The sequence below is a fragment of the Plectrocnemia conspersa genome, unplaced genomic scaffold (genome assembly GCF_051122295.1).
Source record: "Plectrocnemia conspersa isolate PC_06_02 unplaced genomic scaffold, ASM5112229v1 ptg000005l, whole genome shotgun sequence".
Classification (NCBI taxonomy): Eukaryota; Metazoa; Arthropoda; class Insecta; order Trichoptera; family Polycentropodidae; genus Plectrocnemia; species Plectrocnemia conspersa.
Window position 1 is genome coordinate 16897607 of NW_028277169.1, and position 24817 is coordinate 16922423.

The window sequence follows — 24817 nt, forward strand, 5'->3', positions numbered from 1 at the left end:
TAATATTTAAATTATAAAAATATACTTTAAGGCTTCCATTGAAAAGCAATAATATGGTTTTATCGTTCCTACTTGTTCTTACAAGGCATTTAGAATAAGGGCTGCTATTTTGTTATTTGTTTAAGCACTAATTTATGATTACATATATTAGCATTAAATTATGCATAGAATTCACTGAAAACGATTTTTTTGTACACATTCGTTTCTTTCGTAAAAACAAGAAAAGTTCACCTATATTCTATGTTTTCATTATTTTAAGCAATCATTTTTTATCCCTTTATAAGATGTTTATTACATCTAAATATTTATAAAAGTCAGTTTAAAGTCCGTCCAATCCGTGATAATTTACACGTAGATATAAAAAATATTAAAATATATTTATTTAGCATATAAAAAATATTTATTATTTTACTCGGGGCCAATGTTCCACATTGATCTGGGGTTTTATTTTATTTTATGACATTCGTTATTTTACAAAGGAATTCATTCATTATTTGTACATTTATAATATTCATAAGAAGAATATATCTAAATATTTATAAATTGCTTGATGAAAGATACTCTGGATGTTCTGGCCGAGCATAGGCCCTTACCCACCGGCCCTTTATCGACCCGTAGCTTTAATATCATATGTATGTAGTTAGCAGTGCGCCAATGAATTGCACTACCTCCGTTCTCGACCAAAGCCATGATTCGAGTTGATGGTCTTTATTTGACATAATTTGAATATATTTATTTAGCCAGCTTTAACCCTATCAAATCGGCTGATATTTTCGCGCGCCATTTCGAACTTACTTAATATGTGTGGAGCACCTATTCATGCCATATTTTTAAAAAATATTATGGTGTAATAAATTCATGTGATTTTTAACTATATTAAATAACCATATTATTAGACTCAACGTTTTATGGCACCTTAGGTGCCCAAAAATTTTTTTGATGCCATCTATAGATACCATTCGCGGTGAAAGGGTTGAAGGCATTTATTCATTATTTAACTTGCGATCTATTTCACAACGTTCTACATAAATCTGGAGCTTTATTGTATTTATTTAAAAATAAATTATTTTTTTCGTTCATTATTTTATATTTTATTTTTTAAAAGTACTTTTTCATAATTTATATATTTATAACAGTGTTATTAATATCTAAATATGTATTTTAATGTTGGAAATTGAGATACAAAGCTATAAACTAAAAATAAAAACGCATTCGTACATATTTTTCTTATAACCGCTGGCAAAAATATTTAAATTTATATCTAGTTGATCAATTTTATTTACATGTCGAGCAATGATAATTTTTCTGTTTTTTTTTTCGTAAAACTGTCTAATTTTTAATGGTACTTCTATATTACACAAAACTGGTTAATGAGAATTATAAATGAATAAATATGTTTCATTAAATAAATTACCTTATTTGATTTACAACATTTAACTACAGTAGACCCACAAATAACACGTCCCCAATATACCGTGTCTCGTCACTTTATGTGTGAGCGAGCCGAAGGATATCTCACCATACGCTCCTGATTCGTACATACGTAATGCAAAAAATGTATGAGTATTTTCTAGACCCCCAACTACACGCACCCAAATAGCACGTTCCCAATTTTCTACTGTATGTTTGTTAAATGCTGCTATACAGTGACTTTTTATATGACTTTTAAAAGTACATACTTAATAAAATTAAACCACGTAGCATATATTTCTTATATTATTTCTTTAAAACTGATTATTAGTTTGAATGAAATCATATCTTGAGTCACTAGACCGTGCTGTGAGAATTCATTTTTTTTTAAATAAATAGTTTTAAAAATGCTTTTATGTAGCATTTGTCCTTAGTGTTGTCCAATTTACGTGGCAAACATATTTTGTTTCACAATTGTAGTGCGGCGGTGTACACTCACACATATTGTACTTGCCCTACACCTGGAACCTCTCCCACTGCATCTTCGGTTGCTTTTTGCTGATGATTTTGCTCGTTTACTTAATAATTTAAAAACGGTAAAATATATTTGTGAATGTTATTAGATCACTTGAGTACAAATTTCTTTCTCTGCTTCAATTTACGTGGTTTAGATTTACGCGATATTTTATGGATCATATATTCTGCGTAAATCGAGAGATAAATATATATGTTTTTCTCCTAAAAAGTACCTACCTATTAAAAATAAATTAGCGACAATTTTCATGTATATTTTTTGAACATAATAAAATGACATGCAACATATTTGTTATTCGTTGCTTTTTAAAGCGTTTAGCGGATGCCCAATAGCTACGAATATTGTGATCGCCTTATACATGACACCATTAAATTTCGGTCAGAAGTAAAAACGTATCAAGTAACATGCCTAATATTTAACATCAATAATTCGGTCAAAAGTGAAAACATATCAAGTTAAAATCTTAATATATACCGTTATTAATATATTTTATCAATTAAACATTCAAGTGATAAATAGTTTTACTAACAAAGAAAAGCTTTTAACTAAAAAAAATCAACTAATTCATCTCGATATGACCATTAGTACGCATATTTCATTCACCGTAAGAATATTTCAAACTAAACCGTTAAACAAATCGCCTCTCCGCCGCTTAATGGCAATAATAAAAAAACTTTTCGGTTATTTTGTGATTACGATTTTTGACCTCTATACATACTTACCGATCGAATACCTTTTCACGTGTCCGCGGTTATGTGCGTATAAAAAATAGTTACGGTTAACCATTTACGGTCAGCTTGACGTCTAATTAATTAGCGTCGGTGACAGAACAGTTTCAAAATCGTTCGAACGTCTTATCGAAATCGAATGATAAAGCAGATTATTGCTTAGGAATTTCTTATCTATGGTTTAGTGCCTCTGTGTATATTCAATGATTATGAATACTGTATTCGTATTTAAATAACGAACACGACGATTGTCTTATTCAAACAATAAGTAAACGTTTTTTTACGGAAGCGTGAACGTAAAAATTTCATTGCTTATCTAAAGCGAGCTAATCTTTCTATTGACTGCTGCTTTCACGTGTTGCGCAATTTTGACTTTTGTCTCTCAAAAACAATGGCATAAACTTATATATACATACCTATAATATATATAAAAATGTTTAGATCTGTGTTTCTTCAATACGCGGACGTTCTAGAAATGTGGGTCGCGACAAAAACACTTCTCTAGTTATTCTAACATCTAACACGACCCGAAGGCAAATTTTGCACCGTTACTATAATATATTTCTACAAAACACAATAATAGAATAGTTGTTGTGAAGACGCTGAATGCATTTCACATACATACTTATGTATAGTGTTTTTATCTTCGCTTGTTATAGCAACTGTGCGCATAATCTAATAAAACGAACAATGCTCTTCTTTGCTTGCTTTTTGCATTCAAGGAAATACTTTATTGCGATGAAACATTTGTTCAACTATCTTTGTGTATATATTTATAAGGTAACCTCAAATACAGAAACCGCTTAATGATAAAAAAAACTACCAAAACTTTCTATGACTTTTTATAACTATAGAAACAGCCACGTGAACAAACTTTGCGGTAATATTTTTTAAAAATTAATGCTCTCTTGCTATTAATCTAAATGTGTTATAGTAAATTTCTGTAAAACATGGTATTAAAAAATTGTTCTTTTAAAACAATAATTTTTTTAATCATCTCTCAGATTACTCATAGTTAAATCGAAATTCACATTATTTGTATATACAATGAATGTTTTATTTCTCATTTGATGATATAGCTATTATTGTTTATTTACATACTTAGATCAGAAGGCTGATCTTCAGTAAGAGTACACAAATATAACCTTTCTCAAGCCTTGAAAATTATAATAAACTCGAGCTGCTATATCCGTTTCTGACCGTGATTTCGATTTAAGGCAAAAATATATGTAATTAAAGGAAGCCACATTGTTATATTTACATAGATATAAAGGCAACTCTTCAATAAAAGTAAATAAATACATATATATGTATATAAAAATGCGGCTGGCTAAGAGTGTACAAACATCAGTCGGTTCTTCAAAGAGAGTACAACAAGATAATAAATAAAAATATCTTTACTTGAATTTTAAATAGATGTTTGCAAATTAATGATGCATTAAAATTTGCGCATCATACTTATTTGAAATGAATCACATATTAGAGGAAGAATATGAGACTTCTTAGTGTAACTGAGTAATGGGATACAATAAAATACATATTTATCAGGCGCGTACGATGAGATACGTTCCCTTTCGCTCGCTCGCGTGTTAAGTGACGGGAATGAGTGAGAGGGAGTGTATATCATCGTACGCGCCTGATTTATATTAGATACAAGGGTTGGCGTGACATTATTAAGGCAAATGCGAGTGAGACAATGCAGTTCCTTAAGAGTATTTATGCACAATTTATATTGATCTAAGAGTCTAGTATTGTAAAGAGAGTAAACATATATATATACAAAAATTAAATTTTATATATCTCGCAATATTGGTTTAAAAGTGGATTCATTATTTTTTGTAAAATTCTATTCAAGATCGAACTCAAATAGTCTAATAGTATTTAGTTAAAGTAGCTTGCATTGTTACTAGTTTCTTAACTAGTTATGACAGTATTTGCATTACATCTGCATGAAAAACTGTAATAAACACTATTTTAAATATTGTTAAAATATTATTAGAATAGCACTGATAATTCGATTTGGGTTATCAGTATTAGCATTATAAGATTATATTTTGCTATCAATGAAAATATTTTTGATGTATTTTTACGCAAATCAAAAAATACTTTCATAGTCCGCCATATATTTTTAGTAATTAGATCGTTGATTATTCCACTCCAAAAATTTGGATACGCATTTCCAATCTTTTCAAATGTATTAATTTATATTTTTCTGCAGTTAAAAATATAATACAAAGTTATCTGTCAGATGAGTTCTTACTCTATTCATACATATTTATTTTCTTTATAAAAAATCGTTAAAGCTTATATTTCATTCATTAAAATGTTATATACACTTCTTAAATATGTATTGCTCAAACACAGATACGTCACGATTAATTCAAAATATTTAACTAATGCTCAGGTGTGTTTTGCTTCAAAAGCAAGCAGACAAAGAGCATAGAGATAAAAAATAACAACCCATATTACATCACAAAAGCTAATAGAAACATCTACGTATATACTACACACATTATGCTCACGTTTGAAAATAAATAAACGTAATGTAAAAAACCTCTTACGTGATTAATTTTAATTCGCACAAAATATATATTATATTTTTAACTATGACAATGAAACGCATAATACAAACATTTATTTACAATAAATTATACTAAATGACGACAAATATGAATAAATTGAACATTTGTGTGCTTTCACAAACTCGTATAATCGCTTTATTGACACTTGTGTCGAAACGTTACGATGCGTTACGTAAACGTAATTTACGTTTTTTTGTGTCTTCCCGCTTCGCGTAATTCGATTAACGGGACACGTAGTTGTAAACTCGACGAGAGTTTGGCGCGATTTTTTTTTGTTTCATATATTGAGGATTCAGATCGAAACGAAAGCGCAGCATATTTATAAATATAGACAGATTATTATAGAAAAGTAAAGGCGTGTCTCTCTATAATGATGGCGGTGCTCCAAATAGTAACACCTGTTTTTTTCAGGTCGATTTATCTACGTGGCAGAGTCAAGGTTGGGCTTTGATGAATTGATTATAGGTTTTCATCTATAATTGAAAGTTTTTCTGATTATTTATTATATTGAATTATTTGGATCAGTTAAAAAATCATAACTAGTATTGGATACTAAAAGGAATATTAAATATTTATGTTCAAATATGTACTCACTTTGGAATAAACAGCACGTCTGTTGTTTTATTAAGAAACGTCACTACTAAATATTGATTCATTATTAGATTATATTTACTTAAAATCTCCCGTTGCAACATGACAGACTTAATAAGAGTCATCAGACTAAAATCAAAGTTTACGTTTATTTTAAGCTTACAAACTTACACTGTAATAATCAATGGGTATTATAATTATATATTAATCACTAATTCTGATCTTCCAGATACGATAGAAATTAAAAAACACTTGGATTCATATGGGATTGGAACGCAGGACTTTCAAGTATTAGTCACTGACTTATGGTCTATCGTGTTTCTATTTTTTCTTAATTTTCCGTTGTAAATCTGTACCAATCAGAATTAAATAATACATTAAATATTAACCACTAGACTGAAATTCTGGTAATCGGTGATATTTATATAATTAAAATAAAGTCTGCTGCGAGGGCCTGAACTCGTAGATTATCAGTCTAGACTACACGGACTACGCTATTCCGACCTTATTTTAATAGGATTGCCTGAAAAATATATATTTTGTGATACATACGCAAATAATAATTTTATAAAAATCAGACTAGCGCGGAAGAGGTGGGTCTATTTGGTCACTAATTGCGGATCTGGAAGGTCTGAAACATAGTAGAGCCGATGGGTTAAATCTGCGGCTGGAGGTTTAACGGACGGGATTGAAACTATATATAAAAATATTTTATGGTAAAAAAAAATGGCATTGAATATTGTGTCTTATTATTTTTTTATTCAAGAAATATTTTCACATTTTTTTTAATATCGTACGTAAATATATTTTTAAACGAAAATCAGAATATTTTTTTTTATTATGGTTATACAAATAATTATTTTAATATAAATAAATGAAATATTTCATTATGAGTCACATTCACTGACCTACACAATTATAATTATTTATAGTGTTAAATGAAAAAGTGCTTGTTTGATTTGTCGCTGCTAAAATTATATTAATGGAATGCAAATATAATGAGTTCTTAAATCGTGATTTATTGAATAGAATCTGTATAAAAAAGTAGGTCGCGCATCGAGAAATTTTACAAATACCTGTTAGTTATTTTTTTGGTAAACTTAAGAATTGGAGAAAAGTAGTTGGTATATAAAATTCATTGATGTGACGTGATGTTAAAAAGTTTGAAAATCACTACTCTATAATTATTGTAGGAAAAATTCAGACATATAAATAAGTTGAAAGTGCCAAATTTCTATAAATACAATGCCTCTTTTTAAAAAATCTATAAAAATAATAATAATTCTAAAATAGTCTTTTGTATTCATAGTGCTTCAGTACTTTTTCTTTTTTCGCTTCAGACCTTAACTTGTCGCCGTGACAACGTTCGCAAACAAAACGCGCGATCGATTCATGCTGTGTTTTAATTTTTCTCTTTTCTTTCATTCCCTTCTATCGATTCGGACTAGTTTTGACGTCACCGTTTGCAATTTTCTCTCAAATACAAAATAAAAACATACAAAGTCGTCTCGTTATCGACTGCACATTTACGTTTACGTGACACATCCCATAGTGAAAAACGTGACCGCTTTCGAAAGCGACATAATCCAATTGTCTAAGTATGGATTATTCTGTAAATATATAAAGAGAAAACAAATAACACTGAAAACCAATGTGACATACACATACATAACTGAAAGGTTTCGCTTGGTCACGACATTGAATTTCATTGTCAAGGATTTTTGCTTTGATGAAAATATATTACTATTATTGGCTTCGTGGGGTAATAAAAGACACACCCTTGTAAACATTAAATATACATATCTATGACTACGAACGAATCGGTGATAAAATATTCAATTAAATGTTTATCTTACTGAAGAAAATCTCGTAATGCCATTGTTTAATAATAATTGTAATGCATTGTTGATTCAGTTTCATTAACACGCATAATCGATTTCTGACAATAATGTCAATAAGTGGTTTTTGCTCCGAAACGCGCGCCGATTGGAAAAGTTTCTCCGCAATAATTTTAAAATGCCTTGTTACTACCATCACTACAACGGATGAATCGAAGACGATCGGTCATCAATGCCGAATAATGATAGAGCGCGGACGAATTTAATACAAATTAGAGGAAAAAAATGTGTTAGGTGAAATCGTGAGAGAGAAAAAAGCCAGCGCAAGCTCATTGTTAAAAAGACGCTGTATCAGATTTTTTTATTAACGTTTTTGATTTAGTTTGTATCTTTAGAGGCACTTGAGAAATATAAAAAAGCAATTATTTATTAAAAATAATATTATGTTGTTAGAGTTCTAACAGCACAGTTATTTAATAAAAATATATTTATTATCTATTTATCTTAACAATCATAATGCGGTGCTCACATCAACGCAGGAATTTCGCTAGATGCGTTTTATTAATATAATGACATCATTTATAACATTTTCACGCTCTTTACAAACATTCGCGGGCGACCTGTTACTTTACATGAGATCTAGATTGGTAACCCAGAGGTTGCGGGTTCAAGCCACGCCAGCAGACTCGATTTTTTATTATAATCAGCCTCAACTGCAAAATGAAATCTATTGATTATGAATTAAAATTCACGTAGCACCGATTCCCAGACTGAAAAGTGGTGGTTAATACATACTTGTAGGTATTTATTATTTTTAATTGACTTACCCAGTTGATACAGATTTACCCCGTCGTAACGTATTAGGCTTACGTAAAAAATGTATGATACTAAAATGTTCTTCAATCAAGCTTTTTTTTAAAGTCCCTAATTAGGACCAATTATTGCGAATATTTAAATTTTAGTGTAGATTGCTGTCTCACATATACTGGTGATCATGCGCTTTTAAATTTATCACATATAATGATCAATGAAAAAGCCCATGAGCTCTCATCCTCGACTATGCTTATCTTATCACTACTAATATTATATTTATGAATACATAAACTATACTTGGTTCATTAAAATAAATAAAATATTGAGAAAAACGCGATTTTTTCTCAATGACTCATAAATCATTTGATGGTAAATATAATTTTATTGTATATATTAGCTAGATTTATTTATTGTATTGAAGTAAAAAAAAAACTAAACGCTAGATATTAATGGGATTCTGAGAATAAACACGCTTTCGCTTTTTGACTCAATCACAATTTATGTCCATCCACCCGCGTTTCATTAAAAGTTTTGATGGATCTAAATTATTCAGCAGCATAATAGAGCTACCAACTTAAAGTTGGTTTTTACTATACAATGAATCTTTTAGCTCTTTCAATTATTCACGTTTGCCAGCACATACAAGTGTTTTGGGTGCTCCGCTTCTAGCATTATATAGAGAGAAGCATTCATCTTTCAAATTAATTATTGTTGTATTGAGTGATTGTTCTATTGTAATTAATTCGAAAAAATGAGATTCCGTAAATATAATCCGAATCCTTGTCCCAATTACATACTGTCTTTAATGCGCTCACAATTGACTAGGTTAAACTGCACATATAATTCAGCATAATATGCTACTAACATTGAAAGTAATTTTAGAGCAATTTATAAAATGATTGTTTGTGCATAACTCTTGAACAGATTAGGTGCGAGCAAGCATTGGTCAGAATAGTGAACACCTCATGAATAACATTGCAACGAATTCTTTTCTGAAGATTTACCTTATATAAATGCACAAACAATAAGTTTTATGAAACAAAGTATTTATTTAAATGCATATATCTCTGTACTGTTTTAGTGCCACGGTATATTTGGTATTACACGACCCCAATGCCAACTATTTTTTAAGTATTAACGACTTGCCAAGAACTCTTATAACACAAAAAGAGTCTCCAGTGCATTTGGACACCATTTGCAGCTGTTAAAAATTCAAGTGTTGTCATAACAAAAAATATTGAAATATTTTTAGCTTTATTAGCAAACTAACAATTTTATACAGAGTAAAAAAAAACACTTTTGTGAGTCAACCCATCATTGGTCGAGAAGTATTTTATTACAAAGGCGCGAACAAAAAGTACACCCCACAGTTTGAGAACAAACATAGTTTTAGTCCAGATTTACACCAATTATCATTTGTTATTAAATTTGCGTTTCATATATAAAAGACGCGACATTGAAAAGAAGCACATTAATCTTAACCATTTTTAATACAGCTATTTAAGCAGTAATACTTTTAAAGGTTTCTCCATATATGACTATATACCTAAATATTCTTGTAATATTATTTCGTAGCGTAATTAACAGATCTGTAAATGTCCGCATGTGGTTTTTAGCATTATGGTCGCGTAGCGACTGAGCCCCGTATGTGGCGCGTGGCAATAGAACGGTTAAAATAATTAACTAGTACTTGCATATATTATCTTAATTGAGTACAACTGCCATATTTCTTGAATAAAAAAATATTATTTTAACTTTTACTTTGATTGGCACTAATAATGTAATTTTAGGTACATTTATAAATATTCACATTACGTTTCTAAAAATATAGTATTCTTCAACATTCAATACTAAATGATTTTTTTTTAAATTATTTTCATCGACCAGCACACACACACGTGTTTTGAGTGCTCTGCATTAATATATAAAGTCAATTCCTGTCATTGTAAAACGCTACCTCGATCATATACAATTAATCTAATTTATTTGCACAATTATTCAGTACTATAGGACTACCAACCTGAGTGTATCAAGTTGCGTTTTTTTTCTTAAATTTGCAAAAATGTATAATTTTTTATAAATTAACGATAATTTCACTATTATTTTGGTGTTTGTTAACTGCTTAACTGCCATTTAGTAACGGAATATTTTTTTGTTTCGATATTTTTAACCCTAAATCAACAATAGCAGTAGATATAAAATAATCTCAGTTAAGCTATACTATGCTTTATGAGTTTCAACGCGGTTATAATGCGACAATAGCAGTTAAAACATCTACGGTTATAATAATTTAAATTACGTTCCGAAACATATATCTTTTGTTTTTTGTTGATTTTTCATCGACTCAGACACCAACACTACGATATACATGAAGAATGCACTAATTTCTAGTCAATTCCTGTCTTTGAGAATCGTTGCCTAGATTACATGTGTGTTCAAAGCCTTCACAATCAACTGCATTCCATTGCACAGCTTTGATTTAAGCAAATTCCTCAGCAGCATGATAGGACTGACAGGTTCGAAGGTTAATTTATTATGTGATAATCCACTTAATCATTATCGTATCAATTAAGTAGAATGAACATACTGCAACTGATATTACCTATTGAATTATTTCATCGACTGCTGCAAATATTGCTTGTTTTGGAGTCAGTCATTCGTTTGATGTCGCGAGCTTTTAATGTAACTATAATATTGATTCATAGTTGTATCCACTTATCAGTTATCCTATCGCTTTCGTTTAAAATTCGGTTCTCGTGTGTGTTGTATCATCGTCATTATTTCCTAAAATCCGATAGGCGATTTCTAATCATCGAGGGTCTACTTTCTCGGAGTATCGCAAAATTCGCTCGTTGGCAACCCGCGCCGCAATCAAACTGTTACATCGATAAACAAAGAGTCGAATGTGTAACAGTCCGTGTTGAAACCGCTGAACCGTGTTTAAAATATTTTATTCATTCGGCTTTGTTTCTTTTATTATGTTTTGCTTTTTTAGCACTTGTTCTTCTGCTTTCGAACGATCTTCTCCATTGGGCAATGCGACTGTAGTATTGTTTCACAACGACTAACCACTGTCCGTAACGACTGTGCACGAACCCCGGTTCGAGAATGCAACGCTTTTTTCACGTGACCGGGTTAACCAATTTGTTGCATATTAATTCCAAAAGTTGCATTACATTATTATATTGTAAGCAAAACTATTAACATTCTTTTTCAAAACACTTCTGAACTCAATATCATACTCTACAGATAATGCTTAAATTTAAATTAAGGTGTTAAGAATATGAAGGGCTAACTCCACATGTGCATGTTTTGAGGTTAAGGGTCAACCGAACGCACGGTTCTCCGTCAAGTTCAGATGGTGGGAGTATGAGAGATCACTCATTGCGTGTTGAGTTATTTATTTTGCTAAATTTTATCTATCCTGCTTTGTATAATCACACTGCAAAACTAATATTATTATTAAATATAAAATACTCCTTGTTGAGTCTTTCCATAATATTCTCATCGTTCCATAAAAGGCCCGGCCAACAAGTAGATCGCGAAACAATGTATCAAAATATTCACAGTTGATAATTGGGTTTGCCATCTATATAAATTATTATCTAAACACAAGATTGATTGATATTATCTAAACACAAGATTTTATTGCGGTTGAATTTGCATAACGCGTATAAACATTACATTGATAGATATTTAGTGTGTTTTTCTCAAACGGATTTTTATTACAGGCGGCCCTCGACTTTCGCACATAATTGGTTCCTGAAAATGTGTGCGAATGTTGAATGTACGAAAGTCGAGGGAAGTAAAAAAAGTTGAAATTGTGTGTATTTTAAAATATTTATTTATCAAGTAAATATAAGATGTTTAAGAGGCGTTTAAGAGACACGTTTAAGTGGGGTTTGCGGGTGTTTCCTTTGAAAAGTTATCAAGAGTTAACTGTTTTCCACTATTCTTTTTCTTTTCTTCATATAGTATTTTATAACATGCTATGTTTTTATTGATCGCCCCACGCACTTAAGATATGCGTTCTCCATTGGGATCACAATCTTCCATAATATTAAAAAATTTTTCAAGGTGCGTGAAGGCTTCATTAATATTTTTCATTGTTAAAGAGTTTTTCAAAATAAACCTGTCTCATCTACATTAAATGTTTAGCTAGAGGAATATTCTACATCTTCAATAATTTTGGATAATTAGGAAATAAATTCTTTTGCAGCATCTTTATCTGCATTAGCCGATTCTCCAGTAAATTTAATATTATGAAAAGAATACCTCATTTTAAAATTGTAAAACCAACCGTTACTTGCTTGAAAAACCGTGTTAAAATATTTTTTTAATCTATCCTTCCAATCTTTGTGCAAATTAAGAGCTTTTGCTTGAATAATTGAAATACTCAGAGGGATATCTTTTTGATGTTGCTCATCGATCTACCATGACAAAGATTTTCCATTTCATCCATGTTTTTTTTTTGCTGTGTTTTTTTGGAAACATATCATTAAAGATTGTGGAAATATATCTTTATTTTCTACAATTTTGAACGTATTCTTTAATTATATTTTTTTTTGCAAAATTGAACATATCGTAGACCTGTTTGTATCATACGAATGTCCGATTGAAGCCTAAGATTCACCGCTATCAGAACGTTTTTTTAAAAAAAAATTTAAAAGAGTTGTTTTTTTTTAAATGTGCGAAATAGCGAATTGTGCGAAAGTCGAGGGCCGCCTGTAAAAGAAAATTTAGAAATCGCCACTTCAACACATTTCATACTTAATTTTAATCTGATTTTCATATTAGTAGTAAAATATCTGGGTAAATAGGTATTGTTTCTGACGCTAGTAGTGAGTTTAGCGGGGAGGTGGACGGAAAAAATGCTTGGAAAGAAAATCGGCCTGTTGCCAGTTCGCTTTGCTCGCTGCGGCTTAGTGGCTATGCGTATGTCACATGTATAATTAACAAAGAAAAAGGTTCAGGCAAATCAAAATTTTGCCTATTAAAAAAAATATTGTTATAAATAACAAATTTGCAAGTTTAGATAGACGTCTCAAAAAATATGTACGCAATATCTTAAGATCCTATAAAAAATTGTCCTAAATAAATTAATCCATAGGTTTTAAATAAAATTCCGGGTGTGAAATAAAAACTCGCATATTTTTTAAGCAAAAAAATATGTAAGATTTAAAAAAAATCGATACGTATTTGGCAGTGCAGTGAGAAATTTTACTACATTTTCTCAAAGTCGTTATTTTATTTGTAAAATATATTAAGGTGCATTAATATTTATTTTATTATATGTATATGGTACCCGTACATATAATATAATTAATATTTTCAGTATTTAACTAGTAGTACACTTTGTATGCGGGAGACTATAATCTGCATTTCACGACGCTTATCGGTTGAAAACGGGACATAAGAATGAAACTTTTTTTGTACTGCGATGTTGAGATTTCGTTCAACTACGCCCATCTGTACTATTTAGAGCAGGATTCAGACTATTCATTAAAATAATAATAAATTAATTTGATGAACAATTTTTGCTTCGAATTTCTTGGACTAGTAGTTATATTAATATGATTTTTTAATTAGCCGCAATCCACACATAAAGTAAACTATTTTTTATTTTAAAATTGCAAATTTTGTAGCATCTAGTAAATAGATGCTACAAAATTTATCTTGGTATAATTTCTGTCTTTGAACAAACACATTGATTTTGTGACCATCGAAAATGAAACTATTATTTATTGAAGTAAATTTTCACTATATCATCCTCAATAACGTGTATCACAATGCCTCTTGTTTATAACTGCTAGTTTTTTTTTAAATATATTATCAAATAAAATGTATTCAGTTAGGTTTTAAAAATGTAACTAATTTAAATGCGATTAAAATAAGCAGATTTTATGTATTTTTTTAGTATAATTCTTTATTTAATAAATGTATACTAACGACCCGGAAATTTGTACTATTATAATTTAATGCTACAATAGATTGAATACAACTTTTTGTTATATTCCATAAGACGATAATAGTTCATTTCCGCCAAAAAATGTGACTTAGAGCACTATTTTATAATACCTATTGTTTCACAACAAACAGGTTCTTAAAAAATATAAAAACAACTACAAATTTCTAAAAAGTTTCTAAAAATATGAGTGATTGAGTGCTGCGAAACCACAATGAAATTGCTTTCGTGCCTTATCGACTGACTTGTAGTTCAAAAATGCTGTGCTTGCAAAATTACAACAGTGAATTGCCGGTGAGCTCGGCGGGACCTCCCATAATCATCAGGAGAAAGGTTCACCACTCTTCGAGCATCTGAGCAAATTATCTAATTAGACTGATTCTTATTGTTTTATTCGATTTTCAGAGAGGACCCGGACGAAGCAGAGTCACCCAATCTGGGGCGGAGCAGAGCTCTTGCAGCGAAGGGTCCCTGCTGAGCGCCGGAAGTTCGGACCCCGACGACGAGTTCAGATCTTCTAGAGGAGACTTAGACTCGATACCTCCGACGACGGTGCCCTCGGTGTCCTCGATAGCCGACTCGTCAGGTGAGCTGCTCTAGATCATTTTTCATCGTCACAATCTGGTGAAAGTCTCGACAGACTATTAGGCTCTACAACGAGACGGTCATACTCTTGTCTAATTAGATTGAGCGTGAATAAAAGTGAAATTATGACTTGTAGAATCTGAGAATTGCCTAAAATTTGATATGGTTTTTACGACGCCTATTAAATTCGGAGTGGACTCTCTTATGCTGCTTTTCCATCGAGCAAAAGTCGAGATAATGGTTCCAGTTTTGACAGAATCATCATATGTAGTGAAATTGTATAGTAGTAAACGTAGTCCCTAGTTCGATTTCTATTAATTTTTACTGTTATATTCATTCGTATATCAGGTTGCCCCATTAGTCTGCGTTTTTTCTTACATTTGCAAAAATGTATTACTATTTATAAATTAACGATAATTTCACCATTTTTTCGGTATTTGTTAACAGTAGTCGTATCAATGATGCGATTTAATAACAGGATATTTTTTGTTTCGATATTTTCAACCCTAAATCAACAATGGTAGGGAAGATAACATAATCTCAGTTAAGCTATATTATGCTTGATGAGCTTCAACTCGGTCATAATGTAAGGGCGGATAGTTATTAGGGGTTGTTAGTGAGGATATTAGGGCTGCCAACAAAGCAGGTCCGAGATTAACGATACAGAAGCTAGCACAAAAGCTCAACGTGTCGCCTACATCGGTTCACAGACATTTAAAAAATTAGGAAAGAGGTTTATTTGCAGAATCTCATAAATTATCTGAGGAAAACCTCTCGCAGTGAATCTCAAAATGCCGATAATTAATGATTCTAGAACAAAAAGATTCATTTTTGAGTCGAATTGCTACTGAAGATGAGAAGTGGATCCTTTACTTTTATAACGCAACGTAAAAGGCAGTGATTGGATCCTAATCCACCCCAAATTCCAACCCCGAGAACAGGATTACACCCCAATAAGATAATGTTATACATTTGGTGGGATATGAAGAGCATAATTCATTATTAGTTATTAGATTATAGAGATTGCAATACTGGTAATACCGGTATTAGAGCAAAAATCGATCTTCGGTACTATCGATATTACAAAATAAAATACCGGTACTACCAAAAAAAATTATTTTTCAAATCCGTGCATATTATTTTCTGAAAATATACCTCCATGGCTTAGAACTACAAAAACGACGATTCCCAAATTGCTTGAAAGCAGAAGCGGAAAATAAAATAATGCTTATTGTATGTGCTATCAGCAGGCCTGCCGAGAGGGGGAGGAGAGGGGACAAATTCCTGGGGCCCGACTCTGGAAAAAATCATAGCAAAAATATATTTATAAAAAAAGTAAAAACTGATCTCAAATAATGAATCTGAACTAAACTACAGTTGTTTTAGATGTACCTATATACTGATGTATTTCAGGTATAAGCTCCTTTAGCCTTTTTTTATACATATTATTCAAGAAATAAAAGGAGAGGAACATTGCCTTCAAAAGCACCAATTTTCTAGGTAGTACTTTCATAATAAACATTATTATTCAAAGCGACAGATTGTAGTTTTTTGCGTGGCTCCGTTTATGTTAAAATCTGTTTGCAAATTATTGCCGACTTTATTGCTTTGTGAACGTTTAAAAATTATTAGACATGAAAGGAAATATTCAACGAATGTAAATTAGTAGCAGTAAATTTAGATCGAATACCTAAGGAAGAAGCAAAGAAATAATGACAACTCAACAACAGCACCAGCTTGTTTGTGTGAAAACAGGATTTAATGCAGCAAAATAAATAAATAATACATTCAGTTTCATGTGGTTATTTCTAAAATAAAATCTAGAAAAAACAGTCTCGAATCTATCCCGAAAATATTTTTAAAAATATGTCATTTCAGTAAAATCATATCGGAATCTATTTTCACTGGTAGATACATATTTTTACCAGTGAAAATATAAATTATCTGTCAGATGCTAGTAAAAGTATACGATTTCAACTTTTCTATATGTAATAATATATTATATTATATATATTTACATACTTATCATTATTTATTTACATGTGTATTTTTGGTGAAGTCATATTTTCACTAGTAAATTCCAAATACATTTTCACCAGTAGATTTATATTTCTATTAGCGAAAATATAATTTAACTGATAGGCGCTAATATGCTGCTCTAAAATGTCTATGAAAGTGCGAAACGTCCATTTGCTGTTCAAACCCAAACTTAACCTAATGAAAGTTCTAAAACCAATTATAGTTTTAGAATTTTTATTAGATCAAGTCCAAAATACAAACTAAGCCAATTCATCTCTTAAGGGAAAATAAGTGGAAGAATAAGTACAAACAGACATTGAATCTCGCATATTTCTATATTACACTATATTTAAAAAATATAATATCTATCCTTACCGATATTACTATGGACTTCTAATATAAGAGGGCTGATCAAAGTATATTCAAACCGAATTTTGGTTATTATCACTTCTCAGAAGTCAAAAATTGTGGGTTGCAGTGGGAACGCTCGGTAATGAGCGTTCCCACTGCAAAGGCACTGACACGAGCTTATTGCTTTTAAAGTGGATTTTAGACTTCTGAGAAGTGATTATTATTTTTTGCGCTCACCTATTGGTCAAAATTCGGTTTAGATGTGCTTCATTCAATTCTAACTTATTGTAAGTCGTAATATTGTTATAAAAAGTATTAATATGAACGCTAAATAAACGAGAATTTCTACAGCGACGGCACGATTTTATTGCTTTTGACGTGAATTCTAAACAAGTACGTTATTTAGAGGTGGGGTATTCTCTCCCTTGAATTTGCCCAGAAAAAATAATTTAATGAATTCGAAAAATTAAAAAAAACGACCACTGACAAATTTTGACCCTCCTGTAAAAAACTGAAATGACGTCCACACATTAAAAAATGCAAAGAATTATGGAACAATCTGATTTAACGAGTGGCGACTTTCATAAAATGGCTTGCAAATTATATATCTGGGCTTGCAATTGATTATGGCAAACCTTAGAACAATAGTGAATCTTAAAAACCCCAAAATAATATCATTTTTAATTTAATAGTTAAGAATCGGTAATTGGATTTACAAAATGTATTTTTAGAAAGAGAAAAACCGAGTTACTTATTAATCTTACAGATATTTTTTTCGCTACGCTGTAACAATAAACATGTTACAGATGATACATTTGAAAATTTCTTATATTTTCTCGTACGTTACGAATATGTTTACCAGAATATCTCGCGATAGAGTTGACGTGAAGAGGGAAGCGGCTGCTATTTTAAGTCTCTGTTTAATTCCGCAGTAACTGGTGGAGGTTCTGATGGTTGGAATTTGAGCATGTGTAGATTTGGCAACACTACACTTGTCGTTACGCATTCCACCAATTATAAATATAGTTTATTGCGATTTTAACGGGTATGCGCAACGAGTGCTTTCTACTTGGCCGGGTAGTCCCCACATACCATTAGGAAATGGAAGAGTACAGTGTCACTTTATTCATTGATCCTTTGACTAATGCAGATTATTTGTAGTAGAAATATATTTTTTTTAATATATTTTGTATCAGACTTTTTGGCTTATTGTAACAGATGGAATTCTTAATTATGTAATTATTTAAGAGCTTGGCACCTGCTCAGTGAATATATCTGGGGCTGACCGTTTTTTGTTGTTGCTTTGTTCTATAAGATCATATGAATTCTTTACACTTCATTCATATGATCAATAAAGTGTAAAGGTTACAATATTATAGTAATAATATAATTAAATTTAATTAATAATAAATTATTTGATTACACATCCACTTTTTGAGTATTATGATAATAGTCAACGGAAATTATAAATACTTTTCAAAGAACAAAACCACAAATGTTAATCACCCCACATTTTGTCATCGCCGGATGGATCTTATCACACTTTTATGTTAGAATATCCATTCAGTCTGTCGTAACTCTTTGTTTATAAAGCAGTCACTCATAATGAACTTTTTGAAAGTTTTCTTTAAACAATTATTTGTAAATAAAACAACTACGACTACTACCACTACGAACAATGAGAAAATTATAGGTTGTTCATATCTAGCGTTTATTAACAATTTAATATTAATGAAAAATAATGTTATTTTCAGATCATGACGCCGAAGAACCTCCGAGCGGGCTGCTTCCCCTCAGTCACTTGGCAGCGCGTCACAAAATGGAAGTGCGACCTAGAAAAACTCACGGTCCACCTCGGCGTATTAGACCAAATCAAGTTTGTATTTTTTTTATTATATTCAGGACGATAATAAGTAATACTTCATATGGATTTTGACGCACAACTAAATTTATTCAACAGAATTCATGTATTTACTTTGCATTCTGCATTCTCACTCGAATGAATAAGACTATAAACTCTCTGCAGTATATGCTCAAAGAACTGGAAAAATGCTAACAAATATTGGTCATTTTTTCTCTCTAAAACACCGAGCATCCTTCTTCAATAAAACATTTCATATATGTCTATCCTCAGTCTCACTTAGTATTTTGCAATTTTATAACTTTAATTATATAATATCTTTTAACATTTGGAAATTTTTGAATTGTTTTAATCACTCATCTCTCAAGTCAATTTATGTCCCATTATTATGAATTGAAGCAAATTGAAGCAAAAAAGCAAATCAGTGAGATTCTGAAAATAAACATGTTCCCGCCTTTAATTATTCCAGTCAGAATCGTTGCCTTAATCGCATATGTATTTTCCTTAATCACTAGTTTCTGCTGTGGTAATCTTTGTTCATTATCTTGTTAATTGAATAAAACGAACATGCTGCAACTGGCATTATCTTTTGAATCGAGAAATTAATTTCATTGAGTTTTATATTTATTGATACGAGTATTTCGTTGTAGTTACTTACATATATATTTATTCCTTTTAACTAAAGCTTTTAGATTACCATTATTAAAATGTAAAAACTAGTTTTTAATTGTTTTTTTATCTCTCAGATGTCACCTAGTACAACATTACCAACAACACCAGAAGTCAACGAAGAAGTTACCAGAAGTACGACGCCTGAAGTTATATCTGTCGGAAAAACAGGTACACATGATTTTCATTTATACATGATATATGATATATATACATTGGCATTATCATTTTCATACTCATGACTAACATCTTAACTTGATCAGATCATAAATCATTAATGGACTATTTAAAATGTCAGTATGATAAAACTAATGTTATAAACGTCATGTTAACATAACTAAAGCCACTTTCGATTGAATTTAAAATATTCAAAAATTTGTGTCGTCAAATTTATTTATATAGAGCTTTCGTGCATCGCCTTATTATTAATAAGAATATTGCCATGCTTTTCTGAAACGTTTGCTTTTTTACGTTACGTGTTTACAGAGACAACGACGTCTATGACTTCGAACACCCGTCAAATCATAACCACCTCCACCACAAGCCATCATCATTATCAAAAGACGGAAGTGTTGTCTCAGTCGTCCGAGATTTCCATAGCCGCCGATGAGAACCATTCAAGTCAAGTGCCAAAAGAAACTAGATTAAAGTCTTCGTCGTTACCCTCGGGGTTAGCTTTAAGTCAGATGATCGGTCAAACCGGGGCGTCGCCGATCAAGTTCAGCTTGTCCAGCAACGACGAGCTGGCGAATCAATCGAATAAAGTAGCCAGGAGTAAGTCGAATGCTCAGAAGAAGGAGTGCGATAATCTGATGTTGAGCGAGCAACAACAATCTGTTTCAGAGCGAAACATATTGCATCATCACTCGAAGACGGTGCATGCGGAGAAAAAATTCGATTGTGTGAGCGAAGACGAAGAGCTATTGAAGAGCGAAACTAAAACAAACAAGTATCGCAAGAATAATGAAAAAATTGATAAAGAACCGCATTACGTGAACATTGTACATTCTCATAAATCTAAAAATATCAAAGAAGTCGAGGAAGTGCATGAGAAACATATAAGCAAAAAAGAAGAGTCGTTTTTTGGACGTTTACTGCTACGTAAAAGTGGTAAGAAGAATAAAAAAGAGAATCAAAATGAAAAGGACGATGTTGACAGTAAAAAGACTCAGACGCAGACTCAAATGTATAAGAGTCTAAACACTGAAAGCTATAGTGTGAATCAAGGAATGATGAGGCATCAAAAAGTTACTTGTTCTGAGCAGATTCATAAATCGATAGGACAGAAGGTCTTCTCGAATCAAAATCATAAAAGAATCGACTCTAAAGGCGGATACGTCAATGATCCGATGCAGCAAGATCTGAAACATTTCGCAGAGCGAGAGAAAATTGAAATACAAACGAAAAGCAATCCACTGCCTAAATCCCGTCAAAGAGTAGATCCGCACGATATTCCAATCGGTACCGAGATCAGCAAAAAACCAGCCGTTACACCCAGAACATCATTAGAATCCAAAAGCTTCTTTCCCATTATCAATCAAAGTAAAGTGTATCCGTCTCATGAAACAATCAACGGATCTAGATTCATTAAAAATACTAACGGATCTAAATATGATGAATATCATAGTCACGGTATATCGCCCAAATTCAAAGTCAATCCGGAAGTATTTAATTTTAACTCTCAAAACATGCACCTGTCTTCGCTGGCTTACGAGGTGAATACGAAGCCGTTGTCATATTCCGTTTCTCCGCCGAGAAGCGTATGGCCGCAAAAGAGCGACGCCTCAAACGTTAAATCCTCGTCGCAAGGATCTCTTGATCATCATTCTTTCGAGCCAAAGTTAAAAATCGCCGGATTGAGCTCGTATCAGCAGAAGGTCGTCGGTAGTCAAATAGAGCCGGACAGTTTCATTTCATACTCTGAAAATCCCAGAAACCCAGTCGTTAAGTCTCATAGTTTCCGTCACAATTCAGACACATCATCCATAAACGCATCACAAGATATGCCTAGCTTACCGCCGACATTTGGTATTTCAGAATCGTCCATGGACAGTTGGGAATCCACTTACAGAAAAAATCTGAAGGAATCTTTGGAGGCTCCGACGTCTTTAGAACTAGGAAGCGATTCGCTATTAAACTATCCGCATAAAACTCCCGTGCCGAATACAGTATTTCCGGATAGGAACGTCTTTATCATTCCTAATATAGAAGGACTGAATAAAAACGCTAAAGAAAATATAGATCTCAACGTGTTCGATAGAGATTTGAAGCCTAACGTTAGGGATAATGATATATCTAGAATAGAGGCTAACATTGATAGCATAATAGGTTCCCCCAAACCCTTGAATTGTATCGCTTTAAAGTCCAACTCTTTGGATAGCGTTAAAAGCTTATCGGAAAAATCTCCAGAGCCAAATAGAAAGGCTATATCAAACGAGAGCATCTCGCACAGTAAAGTGTACATAAATCAACCTGGTATTCCAGATATGGTCGGCAGCGTGAGCTTCAATCAAAAGTTGAACTCCTCGCCTCTTCAAAGTCCGAAACAATCCGAAGCTTTCGAAAGTCACGTTTCAGTCACCGTTTTAAATTCGAGTATGCCTAATAAAACGCCAGAATCAGATCATAATATTCCCGATAAGTCTAAGATTAAAGAATCTAAAAGTCCAGAGGTTCAGACCGTAGATTCGTCCGTACCAGAATTCATGAAGATTCAGTTGAATAAAGTCGATCAAAAACCGTCTAACGTAGTTCTCACCACCGGAGCTAAAACTCCCACTAAAGACACTAATCATGAGATTAAAGTAGATAAAGTAGAGAAGTCTGTTAATGTTGAACTTCGAAAATCCGAACCAATAGAAGTTAAAGATATTGTTAAACCACAACGAAAGTTTAGTTCGGAAGACGTAGAAATTTTAGAAAAGTCGGATGTAAATAACTTGAATAATAACACGTTCAACGTAGCTCTTAGGAAGAACGGTTCGCAAAGTTTGTTGAACAGAAGCACGGAGATGCTCAATTCTGATAATAAAAATCAAACAGAAAAGTTATCTGTTCCGAATGTTAATTATAGAAAATCTACTCCTGTCAGTTCGTTGCCGCCTGTGAGTCCAACTGCTCCTAAAAATTTCGTTAGGAAAAAATCTGAAATTGAATCCGATTCGTTGAAAAGACACAGCGGATGGAATCTCGATGATCAATCAAATAGATCTTCTCAAGAACTATCCGAACAAACAATGAGGAGCGATAGATCTTCGTCGTCGTCTGATGACACAAATCTTGATTCGACGGTAGTCTTCCGCAAAAAGTCTTTAGCGTCTTCTAGAAATAATAATAAAAAAGACGACGAGCCAGAACTGATGAAAGTCTTCGCTAGACGATCTTTGAAGTTGAAAGACGTCGAAAGTGAAGCTATAGCTCAAGACATTTTGCTCATATCCAATCTAGAGAACGAAGACGGAGAAGAATCGAAAAGGAAATCTAAGCATTTTAACGTCATGACTAAATCGAGGGATAGCGATAAAGAAAACGAAGTCGATTCTCCGAAAGAGGAGCGTAAGAAAATATCGCTCGATACCGATAGCAGTAAAGTAAAGAACAACAAAAAACTCTTGGACTCGAACCCCATTACTGCATCTACCAGACACAGCGCTTCTTTCATTGTAAATAACTATCAAAGAAGCATCAGTGCTAACATTCCATTGTTGCCGCATTCTAAAACAGAGACCAAAACAGAATTCAAGAAAGACGTCAGCGATAATACGCCAGAGAAGAGAATCAGAAATAGAACATTTCCGGATTCAAACAACGATAACAAAGAAGAGACACCGACACCTGTAAATACGTCTTCTCTCACTAAAAGAATCTGGAGTACGATTAAGAGCGAATCTGAGAACAACACTTTGAACAAAGAGTCAAGAACGCCTTTTAGAAAATCTTCGTTCGTATCAATGTCGGAGAAGCAACAACCCAAAGAGAAGCAAGTGATCGATGCGAAAGAGTCTGAGAAGTCTACCGATGCGAATATTTCGGCTGATTCGGATAATGGAGGAACGGAAGGTGAAACAGACGGATCTCCGCAATTTAAAGGCATCCTGCAGATGAGAGCCGAATGGGAGAGAAGGGCGCAGCAAGCTATGACTAAATAGGTAAGCCTTGTATTATATTATTCAATTATAATTAATGCATCATGATCGCTTCTCTATCACTTGTGTATTAACTTAATTTTAACGATTGTTTTTTAAACACTTCATCGCTTGACTAACAATTTTAATTAATAATGCCTATTTTATTTTTATTATATAATTATATAAATATAATATAACTGGTTGCGGTATATAGATATATATTAAATATATAAAATGCTACTTATAAATAAAATATATGAGCGAAAATATTAATCATTCATGTTTCACATAAATTTCTTTATCTAATTTTATCATATTGTATATTATATGACTATATTTATAATTGGCTTAATATATACAATTTTATGCTATTAGAGTGATGGGATATTATTTTATATTATTATCTTTTGACTTGAACCCATAAATGTTCAAGTCATGTTATGAAGGTATTGTTTAAAAATATATTGCATCTTCGTATGTAAGTAAGGTGACATTCTAGTAGTCAAGTCCTTATCCATCCTTGAAATTGGTTATACTTTGTACAAAAATAAATAGCATTTAAGTCGTCTCAATGTTCAGGTTGAACTCTTGTAATTTAGGTGACCGTTGGAGGGTCGAAGTGAAAGCTGCTGCTTTATAAATGTCGTCTTAGTCACTTCAGCGTAGTTTCGCTAAACTCTCGTATGAATTGTGCGGTATACTGTTAGAAGCGATTAAGTTTTAAATTATAGAAATTGAAAAAC

At 32.0% G+C, this 24817-nt stretch overlaps 1 protein-coding gene across 28 annotated transcripts in view; it reads left to right on the forward strand.

The window, feature by feature from the left end:
- LOC148234964 (uncharacterized) overlaps positions 1–24817 on the forward strand; it is a 127954-nt gene that overhangs the window by 100522 nt on the left and 2615 nt on the right. For 7 of the 28 annotated variants that reach the window (XM_088186375.1, XM_088186377.1, XM_088186378.1 and 4 more), the window contains exons 2-6: positions 14597–14795; positions 14868–15048; positions 19172–19293; positions 20025–20118; positions 20434–24095. In XM_088186375.1, coding sequence (XP_088042501.1) covers positions 14721–14795; positions 14868–15048; positions 19172–19293; positions 20025–20118; positions 20434–24095 — 4134 coding nt within the window. In that variant the 5' untranslated portion in view covers positions 14597–14720. The remainder of the gene's footprint in view (positions 1–14596; positions 14796–14867; positions 15049–19171; positions 19294–20024; positions 20119–20433; positions 24096–24817) is intronic. The other 21 variants (XM_088186389.1, XM_088186387.1, XM_088186391.1 and 18 more) reach the window with 4 other exon arrangements.